The 23,988-nt window shown below is 42.9% G+C and overlaps 4 protein-coding genes across 4 annotated transcripts; 1 reads left to right on the forward strand and 3 right to left on the reverse strand.

Annotated features, from left to right (window-relative positions):
• Positions 1-351: 351 nt before the first annotated feature.
• On the reverse strand, positions 352-3,467 carry apof (apolipoprotein F). The gene is made up of 2 exons (XM_076156903.1): positions 3,111-3,467; positions 352-2,474 (listed from the first exon to the last, which is right to left on the reverse strand). The coding sequence occupies exon 2, from the start codon at positions 2,415-2,417 to the stop codon at positions 1,077-1,079; it is 1,341 nt and encodes a 446-aa protein (XP_076013018.1). The 5' UTR covers positions 2,418-2,474; positions 3,111-3,467; the 3' UTR covers positions 352-1,076.
• A 3,905-nt stretch (positions 3,468-7,372) lies between these two features.
• Positions 7,373-9,125, forward strand: tac3b (tachykinin precursor 3b). Its single transcript, XM_076156619.1, has 8 exons — positions 7,373-7,470; positions 7,546-7,600; positions 7,991-8,105; positions 8,191-8,302; positions 8,396-8,425; positions 8,542-8,595; positions 8,870-8,921; positions 9,022-9,125. The coding sequence occupies exons 3-8, from the start codon at positions 7,995-7,997 to the stop codon at positions 9,038-9,040; spliced, it is 378 nt and encodes a 125-aa protein (XP_076012734.1). The 5' UTR covers positions 7,373-7,470; positions 7,546-7,600; positions 7,991-7,994; the 3' UTR covers positions 9,041-9,125.
• A 70-nt stretch (positions 9,126-9,195) lies between these two features.
• Positions 9,196-15,788, reverse strand: c1galt1lb (core 1 synthase, glycoprotein-N-acetylgalactosamine 3-beta-galactosyltransferase 1, like b). Its single transcript, XM_076156618.1, has 4 exons — positions 15,057-15,788; positions 14,684-14,951; positions 12,303-12,967; positions 9,196-11,884 (listed from the first exon to the last, which is right to left on the reverse strand). The coding sequence occupies exons 2-4, from the start codon at positions 14,907-14,909 to the stop codon at positions 11,549-11,551; spliced, it is 1,227 nt and encodes a 408-aa protein (XP_076012733.1). The 5' UTR covers positions 14,910-14,951; positions 15,057-15,788; the 3' UTR covers positions 9,196-11,548.
• A 604-nt stretch (positions 15,789-16,392) lies between these two features.
• os9 (OS9 endoplasmic reticulum lectin) lies at positions 16,393-23,655 on the reverse strand. Its single transcript, XM_076156623.1, has 14 exons — positions 23,469-23,655; positions 22,928-23,110; positions 22,098-22,161; positions 21,935-22,011; positions 21,337-21,435; positions 21,019-21,220; positions 20,523-20,830; positions 20,215-20,275; positions 19,817-19,899; positions 19,529-19,732; positions 19,223-19,424; positions 18,710-18,877; positions 18,099-18,208; positions 16,393-17,584 (listed from the first exon to the last, which is right to left on the reverse strand). The coding sequence occupies exons 1-14, from the start codon at positions 23,616-23,618 to the stop codon at positions 17,444-17,446; spliced, it is 2,052 nt and encodes a 683-aa protein (XP_076012738.1). The 5' UTR covers positions 23,619-23,655; the 3' UTR covers positions 16,393-17,443.
• Positions 23,656-23,988: the final 333 nt, after the last annotated feature.

Here is a 23,988-nt window from a genome sequence, read left to right on the forward strand (position 1 = left end):
CGAGCATGTGACTCCTGGTATTTAATGTTTCCAACAGCGGAGATGTAAATATGTGCTACACGTGGGTTTGTAGTACGGAAACCAACCACGGGAGAAGGGACTCATGAAGAAATAATAACGAATAGTGTTGATTCTTATATAAATGTTTTTTTTTATATTTATATCTTTAATTATACTTTTCCAGAAGCTGCATTTTAATTTTGTTTATCCATATTATTAGTATATATATATTGGCAGCGTTAGTTTCTAAATTATCCTTTTTACCCAAAAAGGGTGTAAACCATGAGGCACTTTAAATAAAGCATCTGATTATATATTCTTAAATAAATGGATAACAAGATTTTGTATAGGTGATTTAATACACAATTTATTGCCATTTGAAGTACAACATATAAAAGAACCTGTAGTGTTTCGTTTTACAATAGTCCCTGCATTCACACTAAAGGATGAATCTGACTCTGACCTGACAAGAGTGATGAGGAAAGATTGTGAACAAAACCAAATACCTTGACCTGGGTGTGTTTCCTGAGACCAGTTTTGAATGTTCCTGCCTAACATGATAAACACTTCAAATATTTTGTTTGTTACACACAAATATTATGTATATAATTTTAAAGGGGGAGAAGATCAAAAGCTTACTTTCTAAGATTACACAGTAATTGCTTTAGTTTTGAGCTGTATTTCTATCTCACATGTAGATTAGCATGACTGTCTAATACAAATAATACATTTACAGATCACTTGAATATTATTAATCTGCTAGCAAGAATGATTGTTTCAGATTCTATAAAATACATTTTGTGTTGACATTCACATACACAAAAAGCTTTTTTCCCCCTTTCAAATATATCTCTGCGTAAGCCATTGACTGATTATATACAGTAGAAATATGCCTAACCTTCTTTTTCCTGCTTTTATATGAAATTAAAATAACGATAAAAATATGTTGTTACTCCCCTTCCACATTAGTTAACAAATAGCGATCTTTTGCAAATACTTAATATGTATAAGCTAAATAAAATGTAAATATGTACCGCCATGGTGAAGAGTGTGAGACTTCATTAACTCATCCTAGTTTAATGCACAGTGATGACACCATCCTCCCAGCTATTCTGGTTCACTAACAGGTCTTCGTCCTGCTTCATGGTGTTGAGCATATACTTGATACCAGCTTTCACACCAGTCTTCACCCCAGCACCAAGGGCGTAGCCCGCCACCCCGGCAGCCCCCCCTGTGACAGCCATAAGAGCATCTGTGCCAAGGTCAACCGCACTAAGAATGGCTCTCTCTTTAGCTGTTTCTGTGCAGTTGACTGTGGCGTAATACATAGCTGTGCCAAGATTATAAAGAGTGCTGACTGCTGGGATCCACTCCACCACACTGTAGACGCGCTCCTCCTTCTTGTTGATACAGCTCCTCTGGGGGCTCCGCTTCACCCGCCTGCCTGCAGCTGTAAAGAGTGAAAAGTCTTCTTCTAAAGTGCACCGAAGAATCCAACTTTCAGTTTCGGGGGATTCTGAGGGCAGGATGCGGCTGCCTTTCTTCAGCACTGCCTGGTACTTTCCATGTTTGACTAATCCATTGCTGGTGACACCAGCACATTCAAACCCCAGCCTCTCACAGGCCTTCATAGCTTCCTCTAGCCCATGTAAAGCTCCTTCCTCAGCTGAACCTAAAAGTATGGATCCATTCACCCTGGTCCAGCCCGCACATCGCTCAGAAGCACCTTTGGCCATCACATGGTCTCCAACCATAGCCAGCTGCTGGATGTTAAACATCACTGCCTCAATGTGATGCTCTGCTTGAAGCCCCTCTTGTGGAGAAGATGCAGATGCCGGTGCTGATGCTGGTATTGATGCCTGCTTGGTCATCCTCTTTTCTATCAGACCCTCGACTTCCATCAGGAGCTCCTCTGCATCCCTCACACCCAGCAGGTCGTACAGTTTGAGCACCAGGGTCTGGGCCTCCTTTGGGCAGCCTGTCACTACTAAAACAGGCACTAAAGATAGACTCAGGAGCTCCTGGGGGAACATGGAGGACAAGGGGTCATCCACAGTGCTGGCAGACAGAAGCTCCTCACAGCTGATGTTCCCTTGAATGGGCAGATGGTTCTGAAGTGTCGCCTGAAGCTTTGCCCTTAGAACAGATATAAAATGCTTGGCAGACTGGACTCTCTCCTCTTCCTGTGCTGCTGCCGACATGGGACCAGGCCTTAGTCCAGATGAGAGACCAAGTTGTGGTTGTGATCCCTCCAGCTTCAGGAGAGACCGGTGGCCCTGTTTAATTGGAACTCCTTCCTCCTGGATGTGGTTGCCTGGTGGTGCAGTGTTCCTCAGAGGAGGAGGGACCCTGCACAGAGTCTGTTCAGCCAGCAGGAGCTGGACCACAATCAGCCACTTCAGCTTGGAGTGCATCATAGTTAGAGCCCCTTTTTCAAATATACATTTATATATATATATGTTACACTCAGGAGCCTAGAAAATAACAAACAGATGGATCAAATGAACATTGTATTTAGTTATTAACAATTCTGATTTGTTTATTTTATGCTCTTGATGAATAAGCTAAACCTGTTAACCACTGTATTTATCTAGTGGACTCTCATGTGTTTACTTAAGGTACTCTGCTGTCTCTGCACAGTAATTGCAACTGCAAGTGACTGCAACTGTCAGTAGTCTTCTCCAAGAAAATATTGCATTCCTGCATGATAAAATCTGCTCCATTTTCAACATAAAATAATGTAGCGTATACCAACTACTACTAATACGACTTCCACTGTTACAACTGCTATGACTACTACTATTCCACTATAGAATAATCCTAAAGACACATGTATTCACTTATCTTTCGATTTTTGAATAAGAACCGACTACCTTGAGGGAAATTTGAAAATTTTCAAGGGAACAAAACAGTTGGAACACTTTCCAGGTTTAAAGTAGAATTTGTGGTTCATCACTGAGACACACTAACGTTTTAATCAATGCAAAAAAGAGGCAATGCAGGCCTTTGACACTGAGACAAGGCTGAGATATTTAGCATATTTCTTCTTCTCTGTAATGACAAAGAAATACAAATACATAGTAAGAAATGACTCCAGAAGCGCCACCTACCTTAAAAATGAGCTCTGATGTGCAGAGTACAAGTCTGACCAAGATGGCTTCAGTATGTAGGTTACTTTTGTTTCTTCCTCCTCTTCTTTTTCTTCTTTTTTCCACTCAGAACATGCATAGCGATCTTCTTTCTCTTTGCCTCCAATGAGATTCTCTTTCTTTACACGTGACATCCCACGGCCCTCCCTCCATCCCATCCTCTCTTTCAGCTCGCTCTTATTTTTGGAGTTGGCCTCATTGCTCAATGGGGAGATCGGGGCTAGAATGTTGATTCACGTGGGGGAAAGTCCATGTTCTCTAAAGCAGTCTTGTTTGTCTGCCCTCATGCTCTCATCCCCCTTTCTGTTGCTCTCTCCCTCTCTCTATCTCTCTCTCTCTCCCTCTCTCTCTCTTTCTCTTTCTCTCTCATCCCTCTCCAGCAGTCACAGTTTTTTGTTTTTGACCCACATACTTGGCAGAAAACTCTCCTCTCCTCTCCTCCAATTTATGTTTTGAGGCGAAGCAAGGAAACAGGGGCTATCTGAGGTCATGACTGTAATCCCTCAAAGATGAAAGAAAACATATAACTTGACATTTTCAATGTATCATATTTTGTTGCTGCAATTTTGTTCATTCTCTCTGTTTTTACATCTTTACATCCCCATTTTTCTTTTTTTCTTTCACCATCTGAGGCCCAATTCACTCACACAGGCAGAAACTGTAGTATGCAAGCATCAACAAGGCATCACACAAGGAAACACGAGCCTGTTATGATGCCTTTGAGTTTTGCAAATAAAGACTCTGCTCCTTATTATCAATGTTGTTGTTGCCGACACCCCTCCCACTCCACTGGTTGCCAATGATAATTCACTGCGATTCAAAGAATTTAGCATCATTGTTTTCTTTCCTGCTTTGTTACAAAAGTGCTCATGTGAAAGGAATGATGTGAGTAATGAACAATGAGGAAGAATCACAGATTAAGAAGTTTCAAGGAAATGTGTTACAAGCTTAACCAGTTATCTTTCAGCAGCGGGAGAACTGGATGAAGTTGAAAAGATTTGTTATGAGCAGCACCGCGTGTGTGTCTGTTTGGTTGGGATGTTTGGATTTACAACACAAGACAACATGTAGTATTGACCTTTGTTTGTGTTTGACATCAGTTAAAGCTATACAGTTAATTGAGTTGAGTCACCTCATCATATCCTCCTTGAATAGGAAGAAAGATTGGAAAACCATTCAACTTTGGAATCCTACAAGGAGGAAGGTTAAGAGCTAATAAACCATTTCAGCACAATGAAGCAATAAAATAAAATCTATATTTGTCATTGCATGTTTAAGGATTATTTCACCAAGCACTGTGATTGTGTACTGCCAATTTAATAGAAAACCACCTATTACTCTGCACTATATTTTTGTGGCGAACCAAAGCGGCGGGTGGCAGCTTTCTATCACTTCATTATTGGGTAATTTACTCTGGACCAAAGTGTATTGAACGACTGACATGCAGAACGACTGACTGCTGCCATTATCAGGAAGCTTCCCTCTGGGTTTTTACCATAACAACAATCCCAAACCTCAAACGATGTGCTTGTAATTACTATCTATAGAACTGCTAAGCTGAATAAGAAATACGTGTAAACCCCCAGAGTCCAATCAGAGCCTCTGCACACAGGACTCCTCTGCACACTGCTGCTTTCTGATTTCCCATAATGATTGGTGTGTGGATGTCATGATGCGTGATAATTGTAAGTTGTATATTCAATATGAAAAATATAGAAAACAAAGCATGGTGAGCATTTTCAGACGTCCAACCTTAACATGAACACACCTTTAACATTTAAACTTCATCTTTCTTTTAGATGATTGCAATATTACAGTATGTGGCATTGGTTTGCCTTGTAAAAAAATTAAATCGGATAAAACTATAGACAGCTTTTAACAAAAGCAAGCTCTGATAAGTGGATCGCCTCCATCATCTAATGATCAAGAGACCAAATTAACTTGTGACTGGTGAGTCGAGCTGGTGGACACACAAACAGACACGATTGTTTTACGATTGATTGTTGTCTGTTTGGTGGATTTGTAAGCAACGGTTGTTAGTATTTTGCCGAGGCCATTGTGAAAGGGCCTCTCCCTCTTCCATCTTCTGCTCTTCTAGCTGGGGCTCTGTCTCTGTGACACCTCTCTTTCTCCCTGACCCTTTCCTTCTCTCTACTTCCTTTTCCATTGGCCATTAGTATCACTTTGGATCTTGTTTTACATTCTCTCAGCTATTGCAACTGTACCTGTAGCTGTGATGTCAGCTATCAGCTCATGTTAGTAAACTATCCACCATTTATGTCACCTCTATTGTGTCTCTCTGTATAGCTAAATTAGCATCACTAACAACAGTGCCATTCTTATTAATTAATGGAGTCAGATAAAACACAGTTAACTATCTCTTTCCAATATTAGTGTGTGTTTTTTCATCCTTACATAACCAAAAACACACGCTTGAAGGTGTTACATTATTCAACAAATCTTATGTAGGATGATCAAAGACAGCTGCGTTTCTAAAATATATTGTGGGATATTTTGCATGCTGTGTTTAAGGACCTTGTGTGCTGAGTGTTTGGATTGATGACTCACCTTTAGATATTATGGCTCACCCTCTGGGGAGCCTGAATAATTCCAGCACGTGATTCGCGTGTTAAATCTGTCAGAAAGTGATACAACACAGTTTGGAGGCGTAAATTACATTTGATCTGAAGTGTGACTGATCCTATCATGAGGCGACGCTGCAAAACACTGAGCACACAAACACACATAAACCCAACCATATAACCTAGCATATGCTTATGATTCTCTAATATGTGGTTGCACTTAAAACTGTAAAATAAACGAGTTTGTCTGTATTTAACAGACACACACACACACACACACACACACACACACACACACACACACACACACACACAGGTATTTTAGTATGCAAAACAAACAGATAATATAAAATTGATGAGTTAAGCACTACTCTGTTGACAAACATCCAGAATTCAAACAATGCCATGGTTTAATCACCTCACTAGGTATGCTTTGGTGTGTGGTGGCTGGCATTGTGCCACACACTTGCTCTCTCTCTCTCTCTCTCTCTTTGGCTGCTCATCATGGATTTATTAAAAATGACTCCACCTTTTCCCGACAATGATAGGTGTGTGTGAATGTGGGGCTGTTGTTGGCTCATTGTAATGCCAGGTGCTAAGTGTCGAGAGTGAAGTCAAATAAAGTGAGCTACTTAAAAGATGAGATAGAACTTTGTTTATCCTTAGGGAAATTGTTTGTTTTTCATAAAGAATGAGTGGTGTCTTTTTACACGACAGAGTTATTCACCTCGCTGTTCGCCTCTCTGTTAATGTAATTGAGTCGTACACAGCTGAATTGATGTTTGTCTAGGCGCCCACTAACACAATAAAGGACAATAAACCAGCCGTGGCACCTTGTGTAATCCAATAAAAAACTGTAATATGTTATACAGTTTCCACATGGAGCCTCAAATGGAGCAATCACGATTCTTCTTCTTCTTCTTCGGCCTGGATGCATTTGATGTGCAAAAACAACTAAGCAAAGATGAACCATGACAATCTAATGTAACATCCCTCACTCACTGCCTGCGGTGTATCAATCAGCCCTGATAATGAAGTCCAGCAGTCTCTGAGGGAGCACACAGGCCTGTCTGATGGTTTCCACTTTTCATTTCTGGAGGAAAGGCAGAGGGAGTGAAGTGATTATCAATTCAGTAAGTGTGGGAGGTATTTGGCTCCATACCCTGACGCACCGGTCGTTGGAGACAACGGCAATATCCGCTGTTGTTGGAGTGTGCAGCTGCTCCCTGGTGCACATGAGCATGACGTGGACACCCAATTCACACACACACACACACACATACAAACATACACACACACACACACACACACACACACACACACACAGGGAATGTTGAGCTGTTTGAAAGGTACACACAAAATATTATAAAATTAAAAACAAAAAAAACCCAAACCCTATTATCTATGTTGTAGCTATTAATTAAATGATCCTTCAACATGTAACATCAGTAAATTGGTAGTGGACAGAGTGCACACAGTGTATATACTTACTGTTTAAACTATTAAACTGGACATCTCCAAAGGGATACTACAAACAGGGAGGGAGGGAGTGTGTGTGTGAGGGTGGGTGGGTGGGAGGTGGGATCGGGTGGAGCTCTAATTGGATTACAAGTGCTCTCATGGACTATAATAATTGAGATAGATGTGTTGAGAGGACAGAGCTCATAACGACGAGCGCACTGTCAAGCAGATTAGAGTTGGTACTGTCCAGGATCACAGCAGTGTGAATCAGCTCACAGGTAAGACTTCACCTTTCAATGATCTACCATCAATTAGTGCAGTTGTAAGTTAATAATGTATATTATTTTACTCAGTCAGGGCAGGTAAAGTCTGTATCTACTCGTTCACTACTTCATCACAGCGTCTCAGGTAAAGAAACAGTCCTTTAAATCATATTATTAGATATCATAGTGAATAGATCATATCTTCGGTGATTGGACAAACATTTTGCGCATTTTGAGATTTTAAAATATCTGTTTGGTATGTTGTTATTCTGCGATGTGCAAGAGGGTTGACTGATTACTTCTGAGCCCCTTGCAGACTTGTTAAAGCCACACACTTTGATATCTGCTGTTAGGCCTGATAGGTCTGCCTCTCCTATAAATGAATAATACAGCTAGTTGTGTGTTTAAAACTTGTACATAACATTTTAATACATAACATTTCAAACAGGCAGATAGTGTCTGAGCTGGAGATGTGGGAGAAGGGAAATAACTTAACAAAATTGCCCAATGAACTAAACTGTCATTCTAATTCCAGAGTAATGGAGAGAATCATAAACTGCTGCTCTCTTGCTGTACTGGCTGTTTTTCTCACCCTCTTCTCATCTCCTGGGTCTGGTTGTAAAGAATTTCCTTACCGGTCACCGACGGATGTATGACCACCCTACAACTCGATTATTTGATGCTATATGTGACTCAAGCGCTCATCTTTTCATCAGCAGTCATTGTGTCTTTCAGGATAATCCAGGGGGCTGCGGCTCTGATGCTGCAGCACTGAAGAGGTTCGGTGACATAGATTACGACAGCTTTGTGAGCCTGATGGGACGGAGGAGTGCTGACAAACCCGACGGTAAGATACGTTTTGATATGTAACACCTAAATCTACGGCACTTTAAGGTCAAGTGTCTCACCGTCTGACTGCCCCCCCCCCTCTCCTCTTCAGATCTCGGAAATGACCCCGTGTTGAGAAAAGGTAAGAACTTCAAGCTGCATTTGTCCATTCAGTGCAAAAAAAACAAAATAGAGTTTTGTATTGTTGCTTTGTTTACATTTTGCAAACGGAATCTCTGCGCTGCTCAAATTATGCAGGAGACATCATTCACGTCCTCTCTGGTCTCCTGGGGCAGAAGAATTCACAATCAAGTGAGTATCGCTGCAAACACAGGAAATCCATCACACACACCTCAGAGTTGTGTGCTGTGGGCAAGGCCAGACTGTGGAATGAAAATTGAGCCTTTACAAAATAAACATTGATGTTGTTTGCCTCGTCTTCAGCTTCAGTTTGAAATGAGTTTCTCTATGTACTGATACAAACGTATTGAGCGACTAGTTTTAATACCCAGAGAGTCTTAAAGTACAGTGGGGGTTACAGATATTAGTTAGTAATAGTAGTTTGTCCTCGTCTGGCCCTTCACAGAGGAGGCGTCCCAGGCGAGACGGGGCCTCTTCCTCCCCCAAGGAAGGCTGAGGTAAAACATTTTCAGTGGTACAATTTTCATAATTACAGTAAAGCGTCTGTGCTGGAAGAAAACTGAAGCTCAATTTCACTCTCTCGTTCTCTCTACGCAGGTTCCAGCGCTTTGAGTAGCGTGTGGCACTTATCCACACCATCTCAGCTATCAGCGTGTTTACAGAGAGATCTTATCTACGGCATGAGGAAGTTCCACATGACATGCATGTATGGATTCTATTGTCACATGAAAACACACTTGTACTGAGAAACATGTCAAACACAACCAGATGTACAATAAAATATGCATTTATTTATGATGATTAAAGTACCATTCACTGAAAATGACTCTGCACACTGATCACTTGAGCTCACACACTCACACAAACTCATTAACACAACAACTGTATCGGCTCATAATCGAGACGCCGATACATAAATACATTTCAAAATATAAATACATTACTGTACATCATTCCGTTTTGACAAAGTTAGTATATGGAATGAAATAGATTGTCGAGGATTGGACGCTTTGTTTTGAACGCATCGGCATCGGACACCATGGAGCAGAAAGACTCTGCTCCGGGATCAAATATTGTCAAAATAGATTAGTCATTTGCTACCAAAAAGGTTGAAAAGAGATTAAGTCACTTGGAAATTAAAACATCAAACAGAAATCTACAATATAAAACATGCTGATTTGGTTTAAACAGGTCATTTCCATAATTTTTTTGGAGTACAAACCAAAGAGTGGCCGTGCTCTGTGCTCGGGTACAGAGAAGCTGAGTGTAAACACTGTCAAAAGGCATTAACAGGCATCGTTCCCTCACACACCTTTTGACCGTGATGAGCACATTAAAAAGTCTAGTTCAGTGGTTTAAGAAATGATATTACACAAAAGTGCAGTCAAATGTTTTTCACATCCATTCTCATGTTTTGACACTTTGCCGTCTGCATCAAAGCCACTATCAAGTCCATATTTGGTCATCCAAGTATGAATGCGACAATTTGTTCTTAAGCAGGGATACTATTCATGTTTGGTTATAAAGTAGTAAAGGAACGGGTGAGAACACTTTGAATTTAGATACAGAGGACGAAATGCTCATCGGAAAAAAAGAATCAACGGGATTTCAAAATGACACAACATTTGGGAAGAGGGAGAAATGTCTTGGCTCGGTCAATCGCTAAAACAAAGTTCGCCGGCTCACCCAGAAGCCATTATACTCATGGTGAGTAAACAAGAGAGTCCCGTCTCAAAGCATCGTTCTCACGGTGTTCATGTCACAGTGCAAAGTCGGAGCGAGCAGCTGATCGCCCATGCAGTCTCAGTTTGCAAGGCACAAGCTCGTGAGCGCGTCGGAGGGGGGAGGAGGGGAGGGAAGGATGAGAGGAAGAAAGACATGGACACTTTCCACGTTCAGCAGCTGAGGAGCGTTGAACTCCCAGAGGGTCCAAAACAAACAAAACACCATCCAGTCTGCACGGGTGAGGAAACACTGGCTGCAGTCACCTGGAGCAGGATGCAAATAACTGCAAATCATCCAACTGACAATACTAATCAAGTACTTGTGTGAGATATAAAATGATCTAGTAAGGCCCCTTGTTTACATTCTCTACAGTTTAGCCTTCGCTTGAACTAATCTAGGTTCTCATCAACACTGCAGACATGGTACAGAACACTTTGATAAACAGGTGAACGCGTGAAGAGCGGTGCTTCTTCTCAGATAGAACATGGTCGACTCCAGTCCAGCGGGAGGGAAGGGGAGCAAAGGAGAAAGAATCCATATTCCCCAAAAACAGGAAGAAACCGGAAAGAGGAGTTTACATGATCTCAGCAGAAAACCACTTTCAAAATGTGACCGACTCTCCAGTTTATTCAGATCGACGCAGAAGTAGAGAGACGGCCGACGAGTTCTCTCCCGCGTGAGGAAGTGCTACGCGAGGGGAAGAGGAGACAAACCTGGAGGCTCATATCATACATAACCAAGACAGCCTTCACGCTACAGTTCATACATTTAGAATTGAAAAAAAAAAAAAAAAAGCTTTAAAAGTAAGCAACTTTAAGACAAAACAAATATGACATGTAAAAGGTTTGGGGATGAAACAAATGAAGAAGGGAACTCGTGGTACGGAAAACATGGTAAACTCTGTAATTTAGTTTGCTTAAGGCCCCCAATCCTGATTTACGAGCGACACCAAAGAATGCTGCAAATATCTGCCCCCAAGCGCCCCTGTACCGCTGTGTGTCCAAGGTCAAACTGTGCATGAAACATCCACGCCTATACTGTACGTCTCCCTGCACATCCTGCCGGAGATCAAGCAAGATGTGGTTGATCGAGGTCTTAAATCAAATATCTGTTAAGGAGGGAAGGTACTTCAGTTTGAAGTCAGAACTAATTAAACAACCAAACCTGAAAAAATGAGTTATAAATGAGTAATGTTACCTGTGAGCCTTCAAACTGATGCAACACTTAGACTACAGGTAAGCGTCGCTCCTTCCACAACGTACTTGTCAAAGGGGGGCGGCAAAGATCAGATGTCGGCTCACGTTTCTACCCGTGTAGAAACATCAGAATGATCAGGCGCACACGCTCGTGAGTACACATTCACCCTAGTGTTTAATTCCCTTCACATACACACGCAGTCCTACTGTTTTTGGCTCCCTGGAGCAGCTGGGAGAGCCGCCTCAGCCGCCGCCGGGGCAGGAGGATGTAGTTCCTGTTCCTTCGCAGTCCTGACCGAATCGTCCTCTTTCCTCGACCCCTGGTCCTGGGGCGAGAGCTGCTGCTTGGTGCCCTGACCTTCTGCCGCGTCGCTGGACAGTGCCGTCTGCTCGGCGCTGCAGCCCGGCGGGGTCGGGGGCTGGTAACGGTATCTGTAGCCGAAGGCACGGAGGTGATACGTGTAGTACTCCAGCAAGTACATTTGGGCTGCGTCTACGTAGTGAAAAGACACGGACAGGTCCGAGCAGCAATTTGGACCCTGAAGAGGAACACAGAGCAAATTATAAAGTGGTTACACATGAGATAAAAGTATCACAAGGTCATATGATTATCTTAGAGAGTTGCCTTCTTTAGAATCGTTTGTCAGATATCAGAAAGCTTCCTCTTGACGAGAAGGAAACAACATTTTCAGAAACAGTCTCATAGGCATGATACACAAACACAACCTAAGCATGCTTACTTAACAGCTTGGCAAAAAAACAAGTAGGTACCAGCTTTTTGGAAGCTTGGCAAGGCACACTGGACACATATTTGCAGGGACAATGAAGAGGAACGCTGTACATTTGTCAAGTGTGGGTATAACCTGTTTCACAAGGTGCTGCCAAGATCGGATAGACGCCTCACAACTCACAGGACTCTGTAATTAAGAGATATTTCTGACCGCTTGCTGCACTTGCCTCAGAAATGGGGTAATAACAGTAGCTCCAATACCAGAAGCTCTTGGGGAACTTGGCAGTAAGGTGCTGCTCGGGGACGAAGGGGTGAAATGTTTCTCTTAGCATGGTGTCCCTGGAGTCTCCCGCCAGCACGCCCACTTTCTCCATGCACTGCCCCATGGCCAGGTCTTCCACAGAGGTCGTGTGAGTGCACACTTTGTTTTTGAAACCCTCTACGAACCGCCGCAGAGCCTCTTTGCTCAGGATGTAGCCAGCGCCGCCGCTCATGTAGCCCTGCTTGGTGTAGGGCTTGAATCTGCGGCCAAAGTAGATGGGCTCCTCCGGCGTGTGGTTTGCAAGCACCCAGCGCAGGTTGTCCACGACGACATAGGTGTCGTCGTCCGCCTTGAGGAACCAATCGGCCTCGTGGGCGTGGTGCTCGTAGGCGTAATGGAAGGCTCGGATGGTCTTCCAGTAGAGCTGGTCTCTGCCCTCCTTTGTACCCAGGCCCACTGTGGGGAAGTCGGGGTCGTCCACAGAGCTCATGAACACCACCACGTTGCAGTGGCGACTCCATGTGGACTTCACGTGCCGAGCCTTCTTCTCCAGGTTGTTGGGACCAGTCATCACCCAGCAAAGGATGCGCACCTTTCTGTACAGTTCATCTGCCATACAGCTATCCTCACCTGGAGAGAGGATATTAACTTTAGTGAATGTCATCCGAATAAAAACAATGAACAATGAACTTACGTATTAACTACCAGGGGATACATGTGTGAAGAACAAGCATTACAGCAATCCTGCAACCTGTTTACCATGACTTGGCTCCAATGTCTGAAATAGAGACTGAAACTAAAGCTGAACGATCGAGTAACTCGAATAATTTGATTACAAAAAATGGTCCAAGCTAAATATCTGCCTCCATTCTTTGTTTAATTCCCATCACCCGCGTTATGTGGCCTGCTTAGCTCGGGGGTCATTTCTCAGCACGGACTGTTATTGTGGACCACTACGTTCAGAAATGAGTTGGCGCGATGGAAAAGAGACAAGAAACCGTCTGTAAAAGACAGAGAATGTCCAAAGTTTGGGATCATTTCACACTAAAAAAAGAAGATAAAGTGCAATGCGTCTCCTACAAAGCAGAACTGATGTACCACAACAGCACGTCTACCATGATTCAGCATCTGAACCAAAAGCATCCAGTTATCTACTCACAAACATTGATGTTAGCTCATTAAATGTAGCCTACCATCGCTAGTTAGAACGTAGGGTATTTGTAGCGGCTGTAGCCTGATGTCAGTATGACAAGATATCATGTTAAGATGTGGAAACTAATTTGTGTTAAATTGCAAAAGAGTAATAGCCTACACCAAATAATTCCTTTTCTCTCACACACACACACACACACACACACACACACACACACACACACACACACACACACAGTCTTTGACTCTCCCTCACACACGCGTGCACACACAAACAAACACACTCTTCCTCCCGTCGTTAGGTTACCACCACACCATAGAGGCAGACATTATTAATAGCTTATATGGTAGTAATGGCATTGGCATGACATTTGTTTTGCATATCAATAAATTGCTTTTTTTTCAGCATATCTTAGCGGCGCAAGGACAGCTGTTATTTATATACTTTTTTTTAAATTAATTGTATACCTCTTTTGTTCTTTCTTTTTACTTTTTTGTTCATTCTCCAGCCTCAGATGTGTTGTTGCAGGAGATACAAGACCTTGCTTGGTCTATTTAACAGGCCTGTCATTCCCTTTATGCATTATTTGGTATTGTTGTTACATAATGCAAAATTATGTTTATTGGATTACTCGATTAATCGATGGGATAATCGGTAGAATACTCGATTCTAAAAAATATTCGATAGCTGCAGCCCTGAACGAAAACTTTATCAGCTGCTACATTTTTGCCTACAAAGACAAGGACATATGAAAAAGGCCACACAAGTGAAACTGACCCTGGAACTGAATCACGTGTCAGCTGACAGCGTTGCAGTAAAATTGCACAATCAGTTTTTGGGTCTTTTTAATCACACAGCAGGGTAAAAGCTTTATAGGATTTTGTTCGAAGAGCATTCGATTGTTCACAACTGGGAACAACACTTCAACTTGCAATCGTGACATATGAGCTCTGTATTGTTTGACTGTCGAATCCGAGTGTACAATTGTTACATATAAAGCTGTAATTGTCTTTGAATAACATCAAAGCTGAATTGACTTTGTATTCCATCTGCATGAATGCCGGCTTTTCTGAGAGGGAAGCATACAACACAAAGTACAGAAACCTGCTTTGGCATAGAGGATAATGACATAGGCTTAACAATATAAACAAATCCCGGTGATTAGCGCCACACACACAGCATGTTTAACGCACCTTTGTGATGAGGGTGGTTCAGGCTGAACAGAGCGGACCTCTCCTTCTTCCACATCATCCGGTCATCCCCCGTCAAATGCCCGTGATCGTGAAGTTGATCCGGGATGTTGTTCTGGTGTCCGGAATGCGACCTCTCAAACCACATCTGCCGCAGGAACACGTACAGAGTGCAGGTCCCCACCAGGAAGCCCGCATAGAAGGAGAATCTGAAGGCCAGGGCCTTCATGCTGGATGGACCAGGTGTGTCAGCGCTTCAACTTGGCAAATTCTAGTGAACAGAGCAGTTGGTTACGTTAGTAGCGCAGCCCCGACGTGAAATCAGCAGGCAGCTACCAGGCCAGTTATAAAGTCCTTGAGGGTGTGGTTGACTTACCAGGTCGCCCACTGACAGCATAGCGGCTACAGTTAACAAGCGAGCTTCACCGCGGCGTAAACCAGCAACAATTTGCAGTGGAGAAAGTGGAGCCAGTTCGGACCACGGCCTGCCCGTTATCGTCCCCAAACAACGACAGTTTAGCTTAGCGGACCCTGTACGCGCTGCTACCCGCAACGCGACACACAGAGCCCCGCTAAAACGCCAAACGGAACGATTTGAGCGTTTAAAATGACACACGGTTCGGTTCCGTCGCGGGTTCTCGGCCTGGTTGTCAAAGTGTGATAAGTGACGCTAGCTCGCAGCTTAGCCCGTCATTTCCGAGACCCTCCTTGCGTTTACTTCTTTTGCTTCGTCGCTCGTTAAACTAGCTAATAGAAAGTGACACCTTTGCAATATGATCCACCAAGCTGTTAGGAAGCGATAGAGTCGAGCAGGATACAGACGAGCAGTGCCGTGTGTCCACTAACACGCGAATACTAAATTGTTGAAACAGTGGCACATAACTGTCCTAAAGTTAACTGTTCGACATCTTCCCACCAGAATGCAAACTTCCGGTCAAGGGTTCCAAAATAAAAGTCCCACCAGCCAGCACGTGTAACTAGTTATGTTATTAGATTTAAATATCCAGATAACTCGAAAAACATCGTGAGTTGAGGATACACTTCTGAATGGACGTAGCAGACGTAGGCGAAATGGTCTCGAAAATGATATGGCCTTGTTTCCATGCGCTATTAAAAAAAAAGTAATATGTAAATAATCTGGGTTTGTCAAGTCCAAAGGTTGAGTACTTTGTCAGGTGCCACAGTAACCGCTTTTTTGTGGCTGTACTGATGACGCCTGCTATGTCCTATGAAGCAGGTTTTTTCTGGATGACTGTACAACCCGTAAACTCATATGTATAGGGTAACTATTGTATTACATAGACCAGCAACACTGATAACACCCAGGCTCGATTTTTCTATGACAAAGCCAGACTGACAAAAGACATAAGAAAAAGGTTGGTACAAAAATTATATTGCAGCATATACAATAAACAGGGTTGTTGGGAGGAATCATGTTTTTTTATTTCAAATGTACAAGAAGAATGTTTGAGACTGACTTCATGAATTTTCAGATTTTAAAGCCAAAGTTGCTTTCCCGATGATACAAAATACAGTACTAAACATGTTGGAACCTTGTTTTATTTTGCCTGGAATTGTCAAGGATGAAAGATAATTTCCACATCTGCAGTCCGGGACCAAAATGTGTATGCAGAGTGACATTTGCTAAGCGGCAGAGGTGGCCCTTGAGGACAGGGTGAAGCTTTAAAAACAAATGCTTTTATAAACATACAGTTGACTGATCGCATACAAGCCGGATATTGACTTTCCCAAACCAGACCACAGAGACAAAGTGTTTATTCAGGAGACCTACGCCCCACTAAATGTTTTTTTCCCCAATATGCAACAAAAAAACTGACATATTAATGCAAAATATTGAGATCCAAGGAGCAACCATTATGTCTGAACTGTACAAACTCAGCCCTTAAGTACACTTAACTCTGAGGGATCCTTTCTGTGTGGGTGCAGTATTTTGGTTTACCACATGATTAACAATGTGGCTTTCTTTATCCTACATTACTGCACAACACTCCAGCATGGAGCAAACTGCAAACATTTGACCACACCTTTTCCTTTTCTTCTTGAATCCCTTTCACAGTGCACATTGTACATGAAGTGGAAAAACTAGTTTGGGGGGGAATGAAAAAATGGATCTATTCCAAGTTCACAGAGAAAAACTATGAAGTGCTGCAGACTGTGCACAATCTTATCTAAACGTCACCAACAGGAACTGAGAGATAATATCAATTTTCAAATATTTGTACTGTCTCCCACACGTAGAAACACAGACTCATGCATTATTTGCCCAGCCTGCCTGTGTCACAGTTAAGTTGTGAATGGCACAATGCTAAACAAATGCAAAGATTAATTTCACTGTGCTGCCGACAACTTCCAAAGTTAAAAGATTCAGTAAAGTTCAGTTCAAGTCTTTTGAAGCATTTAAAGAAAGTACATATAGTGGGTCAATCAGCTTTTCTCGCCTTCTATCAAAACAATGTCCCATCAAAAGGGGGAAAATGCATAATGTTCAACTGTAACCCACAGCTGAGACTTTGATATTTGTTTTAGTGCATCATAAAACGGGCACCTGTAGATAAACAGGATATTCTCTTTTGAGGATGTACGTGTGCAGGCAGGTGACATCTGCCAGGTTTATATACAGTCATTGAAAGATGTGGGCCTATTTCCTTTTACTGGAAGCTGCACGTCAGAGTCGTCTGTCCTTCCCGCCTCCACAGGAGTTCACCGTTCAAACAAGCAAACAGTAAGAATGTCCTGCAGATCTCAAATGTCCACGTCGTCCGAGTCTGAGGTGCTGGATGACGGCGGCGACTCCTCCTGGGACTCTCCCCACACAAACCTGTAGTTGTTCTCCAACTCCTGCTGCCTCTTTTGCTCTTTGTAAACTTCTTCTGTGCCTCCAGTCTGCCAGATGAAAACAAAGTAGACATTTTAATTGTATACTTAACGCCACCCATGTATTTTCTTCAGTTGTTTTAATCATCCGACATAAACACACACAAACAGGATTATATCATTAGAATTCCAGACACTGTCGGCACAAAAGGTGTAACGCTGGTAAAATAAAATAAAAAAGGTACTGAAACTCCATGCAAACCTTTTTCCAACTCATTTGTAATGTATTTGTATTCCATTAAGCTGCATTTTTTCCATTAAACTCATCATTCACACATCATTTAATCAATAAGTAGTAACTCACAAAATGAATAGTCTGTCCCTCAAACAATAAGACACTGAGATATCCAACAAAAAATGTAACTACAACAGTATTCAAAGAATCCCTGATTATTCTTGATTTATTTGTAGAGCTAGATTAGCTCGAGAGCCGCAGGGGTTGACAGAGCCTGTAGCCGTGTGCGGTCGAGATTACTTGCTTGATATTTGATTAACAAATAATCATCATCATTGTTTACTTTACCAGCAGGTTTATGAGAAGCTCCCGAAAGGACTTTGTGTCTTCTTCAGAAAGCCACTGATCGCCTGAGTCATCTGCATTCTTTCGTGTCAGTATCTTCACTTCAATCTTACCTGGAAAAACAGGGAGGGGTGACGGTGGCTTGCTGGTTAAACACGTGAACCACAAAGTTAAAGTAAGGAAACGAAACAGCGGCACATTTCAACGCAACAAATACTCGTAATGGAGAATGGCACAGACACGACACGGAATGGCTAGGAAAACAACAAAAACAGAACACACATGGAAGGCACACCTTTCTTTTGTCTGTGTGGACGCCCCTGCTTTTTCGCGTTTATGTTTTAACTGTACTGTAAATAAAATCCTGCTACTGCGAGGAAAAGCTGGGAAATTACGCTACGTGAAAATTGTCTTTCCCAGCTGCTGTAAATTTGAGGGAAACATAGAATCATGTAATCATCCACCCTAACACTTCACGTCCTCTTACTGCCTTGCTGAATCACTTCCATGCAGCACACATGATTTGAAAGTCGTGTACAGTTATACAGAGATGACAACAGAAGTAAAAGAAGAGAAAGGCCGTGTGTGTTTGGAGCAGGGACTCCCCTTCCTACCTTCGGCCTTCAGTCCTGCCTTCTCTAGCTGCTCTTTAACCACGTCCTTTATGTGCTGCCACTGGGGGTCTCCTTCTGCCATCTCCTGAACTTTGACCTCCTCATCGGGGCTGTTGCCCGTCTTATACTTAGTAATTCTGATCTTAACATGGTCGTCAGCTGCTTGGTCTGGGGTGACGAGACAAAAGAGGAACAAACAACACAGTTCACCTCAAAAGCCACCGGCAGGGCCACTGTTCTGATGGAAAAATAAAGAAACCTACAGATACATGAATGGCAGCAGAGGAGAGGCCACAAACTGACTTTTTTTAAGGTTTTTTTTAAAATGTGAGCCTGATTAAATATAGATAGGTTTGTTTTCTTTAAACTAAGTCCATGTGTGCTTCATTCCTGGGGTGTAAAATGACAACAAACATCTACATACGGATGAAATATGGAGATGATGAAGATGATGGCGGGGGACACAAAGTGCATGCTGTACATGCGCACATGGACTTGAGCTGTCATGGTTACCTGGCTGCTTCGGAGCCAAGCTGGGGCTGCCCCTGGTTGGGTCACTGGGTCTTTGACCTCCCCCCGTTTGCTGCTCTGGGTCCTGGACTTCTTTGTCCTCCAAATGGTCCAGCAGCTTGTCCAGCGTCGTCTCCAGTGTCTGCGTGGCCTGCGTGCGATCGAACTCCCCTTTCAGCCCTTCTGTCTCCAGTTCCTCCTGGGCCTGGATCGCAGCAGACAAGACAATAGATTAAAGGATAAATGGTGGAACAGTTAGGGTAACAGTCTCTGCGATAACACAGCAGCATATTTTCTGCGGTCAACAACCTCATTTATGATGTTGTTGAACTCCTTCTGCATTTCCTCCTTTATCTCCTCAATTTTATCTGATGGCACAGAGAGATCTGAAATCTCATTCTCGAACTCCTGCAGCAGCCGCTCATCTTCATCTTTCTCTTCCTCGCTGCGCTTCTCCGTGACCTTGTTGCTTGTTTGCGTCTCTCCTTGGCTTTCGGCTTGTTTTTTTATTTTCTGCAAACCAAAAAATACCGCAGTGAAATCGGATCTACGGACAGTGAAATACTTTCAGTCAAATCGTAGTAGCGTTGCACTCACCTTCTTGTTGCTCTCTTTGAGGTGTTGGACAAACTTCATCAGGTCAGCTGGGTCAGTGATGATTTTAAAGTTGAATTTTTCCACTAAGAGATCATTTTGAAAAGAGAAACAGTCCATCATTAAACAAGTCGAGGGAATCCAATTTCCCTTAGTCATATCTGATCGTTGTACGACACTACATACAACATAAAAGGCACAACAATGGACCATCAAAACCGATGCAAATTTATCTCTAGTCAAATATCAGATAATGTCTCAAAGGGCTTCACAGGCCCACAGCATCAGACATCTAAAAAAAATATTACTTAACATCCATTGTTCCATTCATCTTATGTTGAGGCTTTTTATATCCTAATGATTTTCTCCTGTGTGTATGCAAGAGTGTGTGAGTGTGATACCTTCATCAACATCATCTATGACTTCATTGTCTGTAATTGCGTTGTAGTCGTCCTCTGGTACCTGCAGGGAATGAAAACACGTTTGAGTGAAATTTGGATGGAAATTGTCAACCTGCACCATCTAGTGGTTGGACACTTGACTCACATCACTACACTGAGTTATTACAAATGTTGGGGGTATATTTGTATTTATAATATTTACAGTGAAACGACACTAACCAATTCTAGCACCTTGCATTCACTGCGAGAGGATGGATCCCTGTATTGTCTTAAGAGGAAAAAGTGTGGTTCTATTACATGTTTCATACCCGACTCTCTTGTTGAGCGGCAGTTTCTTTTGCGCTTGGCTTTGCAACTCCCTCCCAGAAATCAGAATCCTCCGTCTCGTCTGACCCGGCGTCCTCAGACACCTCGCCAGAATCTGTGTCTGAGAGAGTGTGAGCGGGGGTTAGACCTTTTGCGTCCGTCTCTGCGGGCTCCGGTTCCTCGCTGGGTGCAGGCGATGCTTCCTCTGCCGCTTCCTCCACTGCACCCTCTCCCCCCTCGTTGCCAGCCAACATCTCATCAAGACTCCTCAGCTCCTCGGAGATCTGCTCTACTTTACGCTTTGTGTCCGCTGGGAAACCGGAGACAGTGGAGGAAAGGGAAGAGGAGTAAGGTAAGACCGCCAGATGCAATCATGTCCATCTGCCTCTCGTAATCAAATAAAAGCGCTGCTTCATTATCTTGCTACAACAGTACATAAAAACAAATCAGGACTCTCCAGGCGCTGTTTTATTGTGATGGTAATGCTTGCTGACTTACAGACTTGAGCTTTGACATAGTCCATGTACTGCTGGGCACTCAGCGCTGGCTGGCACACAATACCCTGGGGTTTGGCAGTAGTTGGAGGCTGCAGGAACGGATGCGGGCACGTGCGACTGGTGTGGACTGTGAGCACGTAGCGGCAGGACTGAGGCTCATCCACGCGAGCGATGTAGTCGCTGGAGCCGTCCTCACACACAAACTGGAAATATTATAAAAATGTTGTCTGGCATCATATATCGGTTTTGATAAGCAGGACGGTCAAATCAACACGGCCTAGTTTGAAATGTAAACATATTCTGAGTAAAGACGTCTCACCCTGACTTCGGTCTCTCTCGGATTTCCATTTAGGTCACACTTGGAGCCGTTCACATAGGTCTGGCTATGGTAACGCTTCAGTCTGTGCTGTTTGGAGGCCTGTGAATCAGACAAAAGACGTCTATATTGAGTTGTCCAAAAAGTCAAAATTGGCACTTGATATTGTTGTTGACATTGTGCTTCAAATGATTCACAGACAATGGTCATAAGTAGTAATGTAAACAAGCCAGGTCTTATGTAAAATTCACACTTTGTTTAAAACTACAGAGCATCTTGAACAAAGTAGACAACTCAGATTACACAGTATGAACTTGTGCAACCTGTACAAGAGTCTAGTACACACAGGAATATAGAAATGTTTACTGATCATTTTCCTTCACCTGTTAATGTAGAGAAAGAACTACAGTGCTTTTCTCCACTGACTGCAGCTCATGGAGTTTATGTTTGCTGCGGTGTGTAAAATAAGTGCAGCTCAGCAAATATGGGCTATTACCAACGATCAAGTACTGTGTCAAAGTGAACAGTCAGGGGACGAGCACGCAGGGTCACGTAGGACCGGAAGGCTCAGATCTGTATTTTCAGGGACAATTCCTTTTACCTTTGCTGTCTCGTTGCTCCAATCGAATTCTGACTCGTAGTGGCCGAGGAAGAGAACGTCCCCTTTGATTTCTGTGTCTGTGGAGAGAATCAAAACAAGTTCACTTTACACAAGCCGGTCAGATGACCTCGATGAAAACAATAAGACAAACAGAAGCTCTTACCCTCAAGGTGGTACTGTCGGATATGCTGGCCATGGCAGAACTCGTATGACCACCAGTCTTTTGTCTGAGAAGGAGAGCAAACGTTATTTACTTACATCATGTTACTGTGAACCCCCCCCTCCTCCTTTTTTTTACTGTTCTTTTCCGTCTGTCGTCTGTTGTATACATGATGCAATTATGACTGTTGGTACGATGGAATGATGTCATTCTTCGCACTAACAGCATTAATGTCATCTGACATTCCAGGGTTATACTGTCATGTCATGTCAGCATAACTGGCTGTGCTTTCCCGCCGCTGCTTTGTTAACATTTTCACCTAAATCACATCACATATCCGTATCATCATTATTGGCTATTATTGTTTGTTTTTGCTTTGTTTTTTCCTTCCCCTCTCTTTATAAAACAACCTTCCTTGTTCTGTCAGGAAAAAAAGGAATACATTCCGCTCTCTCTCTCTCCTACCCACTTGGATTATGATTCATACACACACTCTTAAACACACTTGGGGTTGTTGTAGTAGTTGTAGGAAAAGCAACGCCAATCTTTTCGGAGTTTGCCATGCAAAATACACACCACTTGTGTTTTTAAAGCAATCGGAGGAATTTGCATTCACAATGGACGACAGATCAGCCCAAACTCAACATGTAGACCAAACCATAAGAAAACTACCATCAATATAATGCAGTTTTACTACTATACACTCACAAAAAAAAGAACAGTAAAAGCTTGATTAGGTACTTTGTTGTCACATTGCATCAACTTGTAGAAGTGTATTGCACCTGATAAACAAGTGATTTAGTGAAACACACAATATGAGGTCGAGAACGAACCTTGACCAGACAGGGAGCGCTGTTCATCGGGTTGAGCAGCTCCGGGATGCTGGGCCCGGTGTATCCGTGTGGTTCGGGCTCGGATGCGGGGTCCTGGTGGAAGCGGACAGCCTGGGCCGGGAGGCGGCACTCGTACAGCTGTTTGTACTTACTGGACACCATCATCACCTCCTCGGTCTTGGTCTGTAAAACAAATAATGTGTCATGGAAAGAGCAGCACGACTTGGTGTGAAAGTTAGATAGCACCGGTGCTAATTGTTACACCAAAACAACGAACTCAGTTACGGCAGTGTTGGTAGTGACAGCTGTCAACACAGGTCGCAGGTGGCTCACTTAACAATCACTCTTATTTCACTCTCTTTATTTGTTTATCTTACATGCGCATTGTGTGTGTTTGACGAATTGATTTCATTCCTAACTAGCTCATACACAGGTTGAATCTAACCTAATCCGAACTCATGTTAATGTGTACAATACATCATAACGGTAGCATATCCTGCTAGCTAGCTAACCTTAGCTTTACCAAAATACCCTCACATACCTGCCCCAAGATGACAGGATGTGAAAGAATTTGTATCCCATATTTCATTTCATTTAGCTCCTCCAAATTCAAGAAGGCCGGGACGCAGAGTGGACATATTAACAAGAAAAAACATAATCTTTTTAGCCACCGCACGACAGAAGCAGCCATGATTCAATCTCACGTCGGCTAACAACAGGGACAGAAAAACACAACACCTGACATGCTAGCAGCTGATTGGCTACTGTGAGCGGCGCGGCTGATCATTGGTAGAGGTTTTCTGTCAATCACACTCGCTTTGTTTTCGTGGGCTGGCTTGTGTTCGTTTAGAAAACTAAGACAGAATGAAAAGGCGGTGCCGCTACTTTTAACTGCTTATTTTTAGACACCGCCCGGCTAGACTGCCTATATAAACTTTGAAACCAACCCCTTGGTTTTGACAGTACCCCACGTATTATTAGACTGATGGTTCAGGCGTGGCAACTGCCAATTTGGCCAAATTTTGCTCATGTGGTTGATTTGTTTATTCATTTGTTTATTT

The sequence above is a fragment of the Genypterus blacodes genome, unplaced genomic scaffold, assembly GCF_046128005.1.
Source record: "Genypterus blacodes isolate CSIRO-AG114 ecotype Tasmania unplaced genomic scaffold, CSIRO-AGI_Gbla_v1 ptg000070l_1, whole genome shotgun sequence".
NCBI lineage: Eukaryota > Metazoa > Chordata > Actinopteri > Ophidiiformes > Ophidiidae > Genypterus > Genypterus blacodes.

What these genes read in the sequence shown, in the direction of transcription:
- apof (XM_076156903.1), bottom strand. Translation starts at nt 2,417, where the DNA reads ATGATGCACTCCAAGCTGAAGTGGCTGATTGTGGTCCAGCTCCTGCTG.
- tac3b (XM_076156619.1), top strand. Translation starts at nt 7,995, where the DNA reads ATGGAGAGAATCATAAACTGCTGCTCTCTTGCTGTACTGGCTGTTTTT. An exon ending in GAGTGCTGACAAACCCGACG is followed by an intron (nt 8,303 to 8,395) that starts GTAAGATACGTT and finishes TCTCCTCTTCAG; the next exon opens with ATCTCGGAAATGACCCCGTG. An exon ending in TGACCCCGTGTTGAGAAAAG is followed by an intron (nt 8,426 to 8,541) that starts GTAAGAACTTCA and finishes CAAATTATGCAG; the next exon opens with GAGACATCATTCACGTCCTC.
- c1galt1lb (XM_076156618.1), bottom strand. Translation starts at nt 14,909, where the DNA reads ATGAAGGCCCTGGCCTTCAGATTCTCCTTCTATGCGGGCTTCCTGGTG. An exon ending in GAACCACCCTCATCACAAAG is followed by an intron (nt 12,968 to 14,683) that starts GTGCGTTAAACA and finishes TCCTCTCTCCAG; the next exon opens with GTGAGGATAGCTGTATGGCA. An exon ending in GTTATTACCCCATTTCTGAG is followed by an intron (nt 11,885 to 12,302) that starts GCAAGTGCAGCA and finishes GTTCCTCTTCAG; the next exon opens with GGTCCAAATTGCTGCTCGGA.
- os9 (XM_076156623.1), bottom strand. Translation starts at nt 23,618, where the DNA reads ATGGCTGCTTCTGTCGTGCGGTGGCTAAAAAGATTATGTTTTTTCTTG. An exon ending in GCGCTCCCTGTCTGGTCAAG is followed by an intron (nt 22,162 to 22,927) that starts GTTCGTTCTCGA and finishes TCTCCTTCTCAG; the next exon opens with ACAAAAGACTGGTGGTCATA. An exon ending in GGAGCAACGAGACAGCAAAG is followed by an intron (nt 21,436 to 21,934) that starts GTAAAAGGAATT and finishes TCTGATTCACAG; the next exon opens with GCCTCCAAACAGCACAGACT.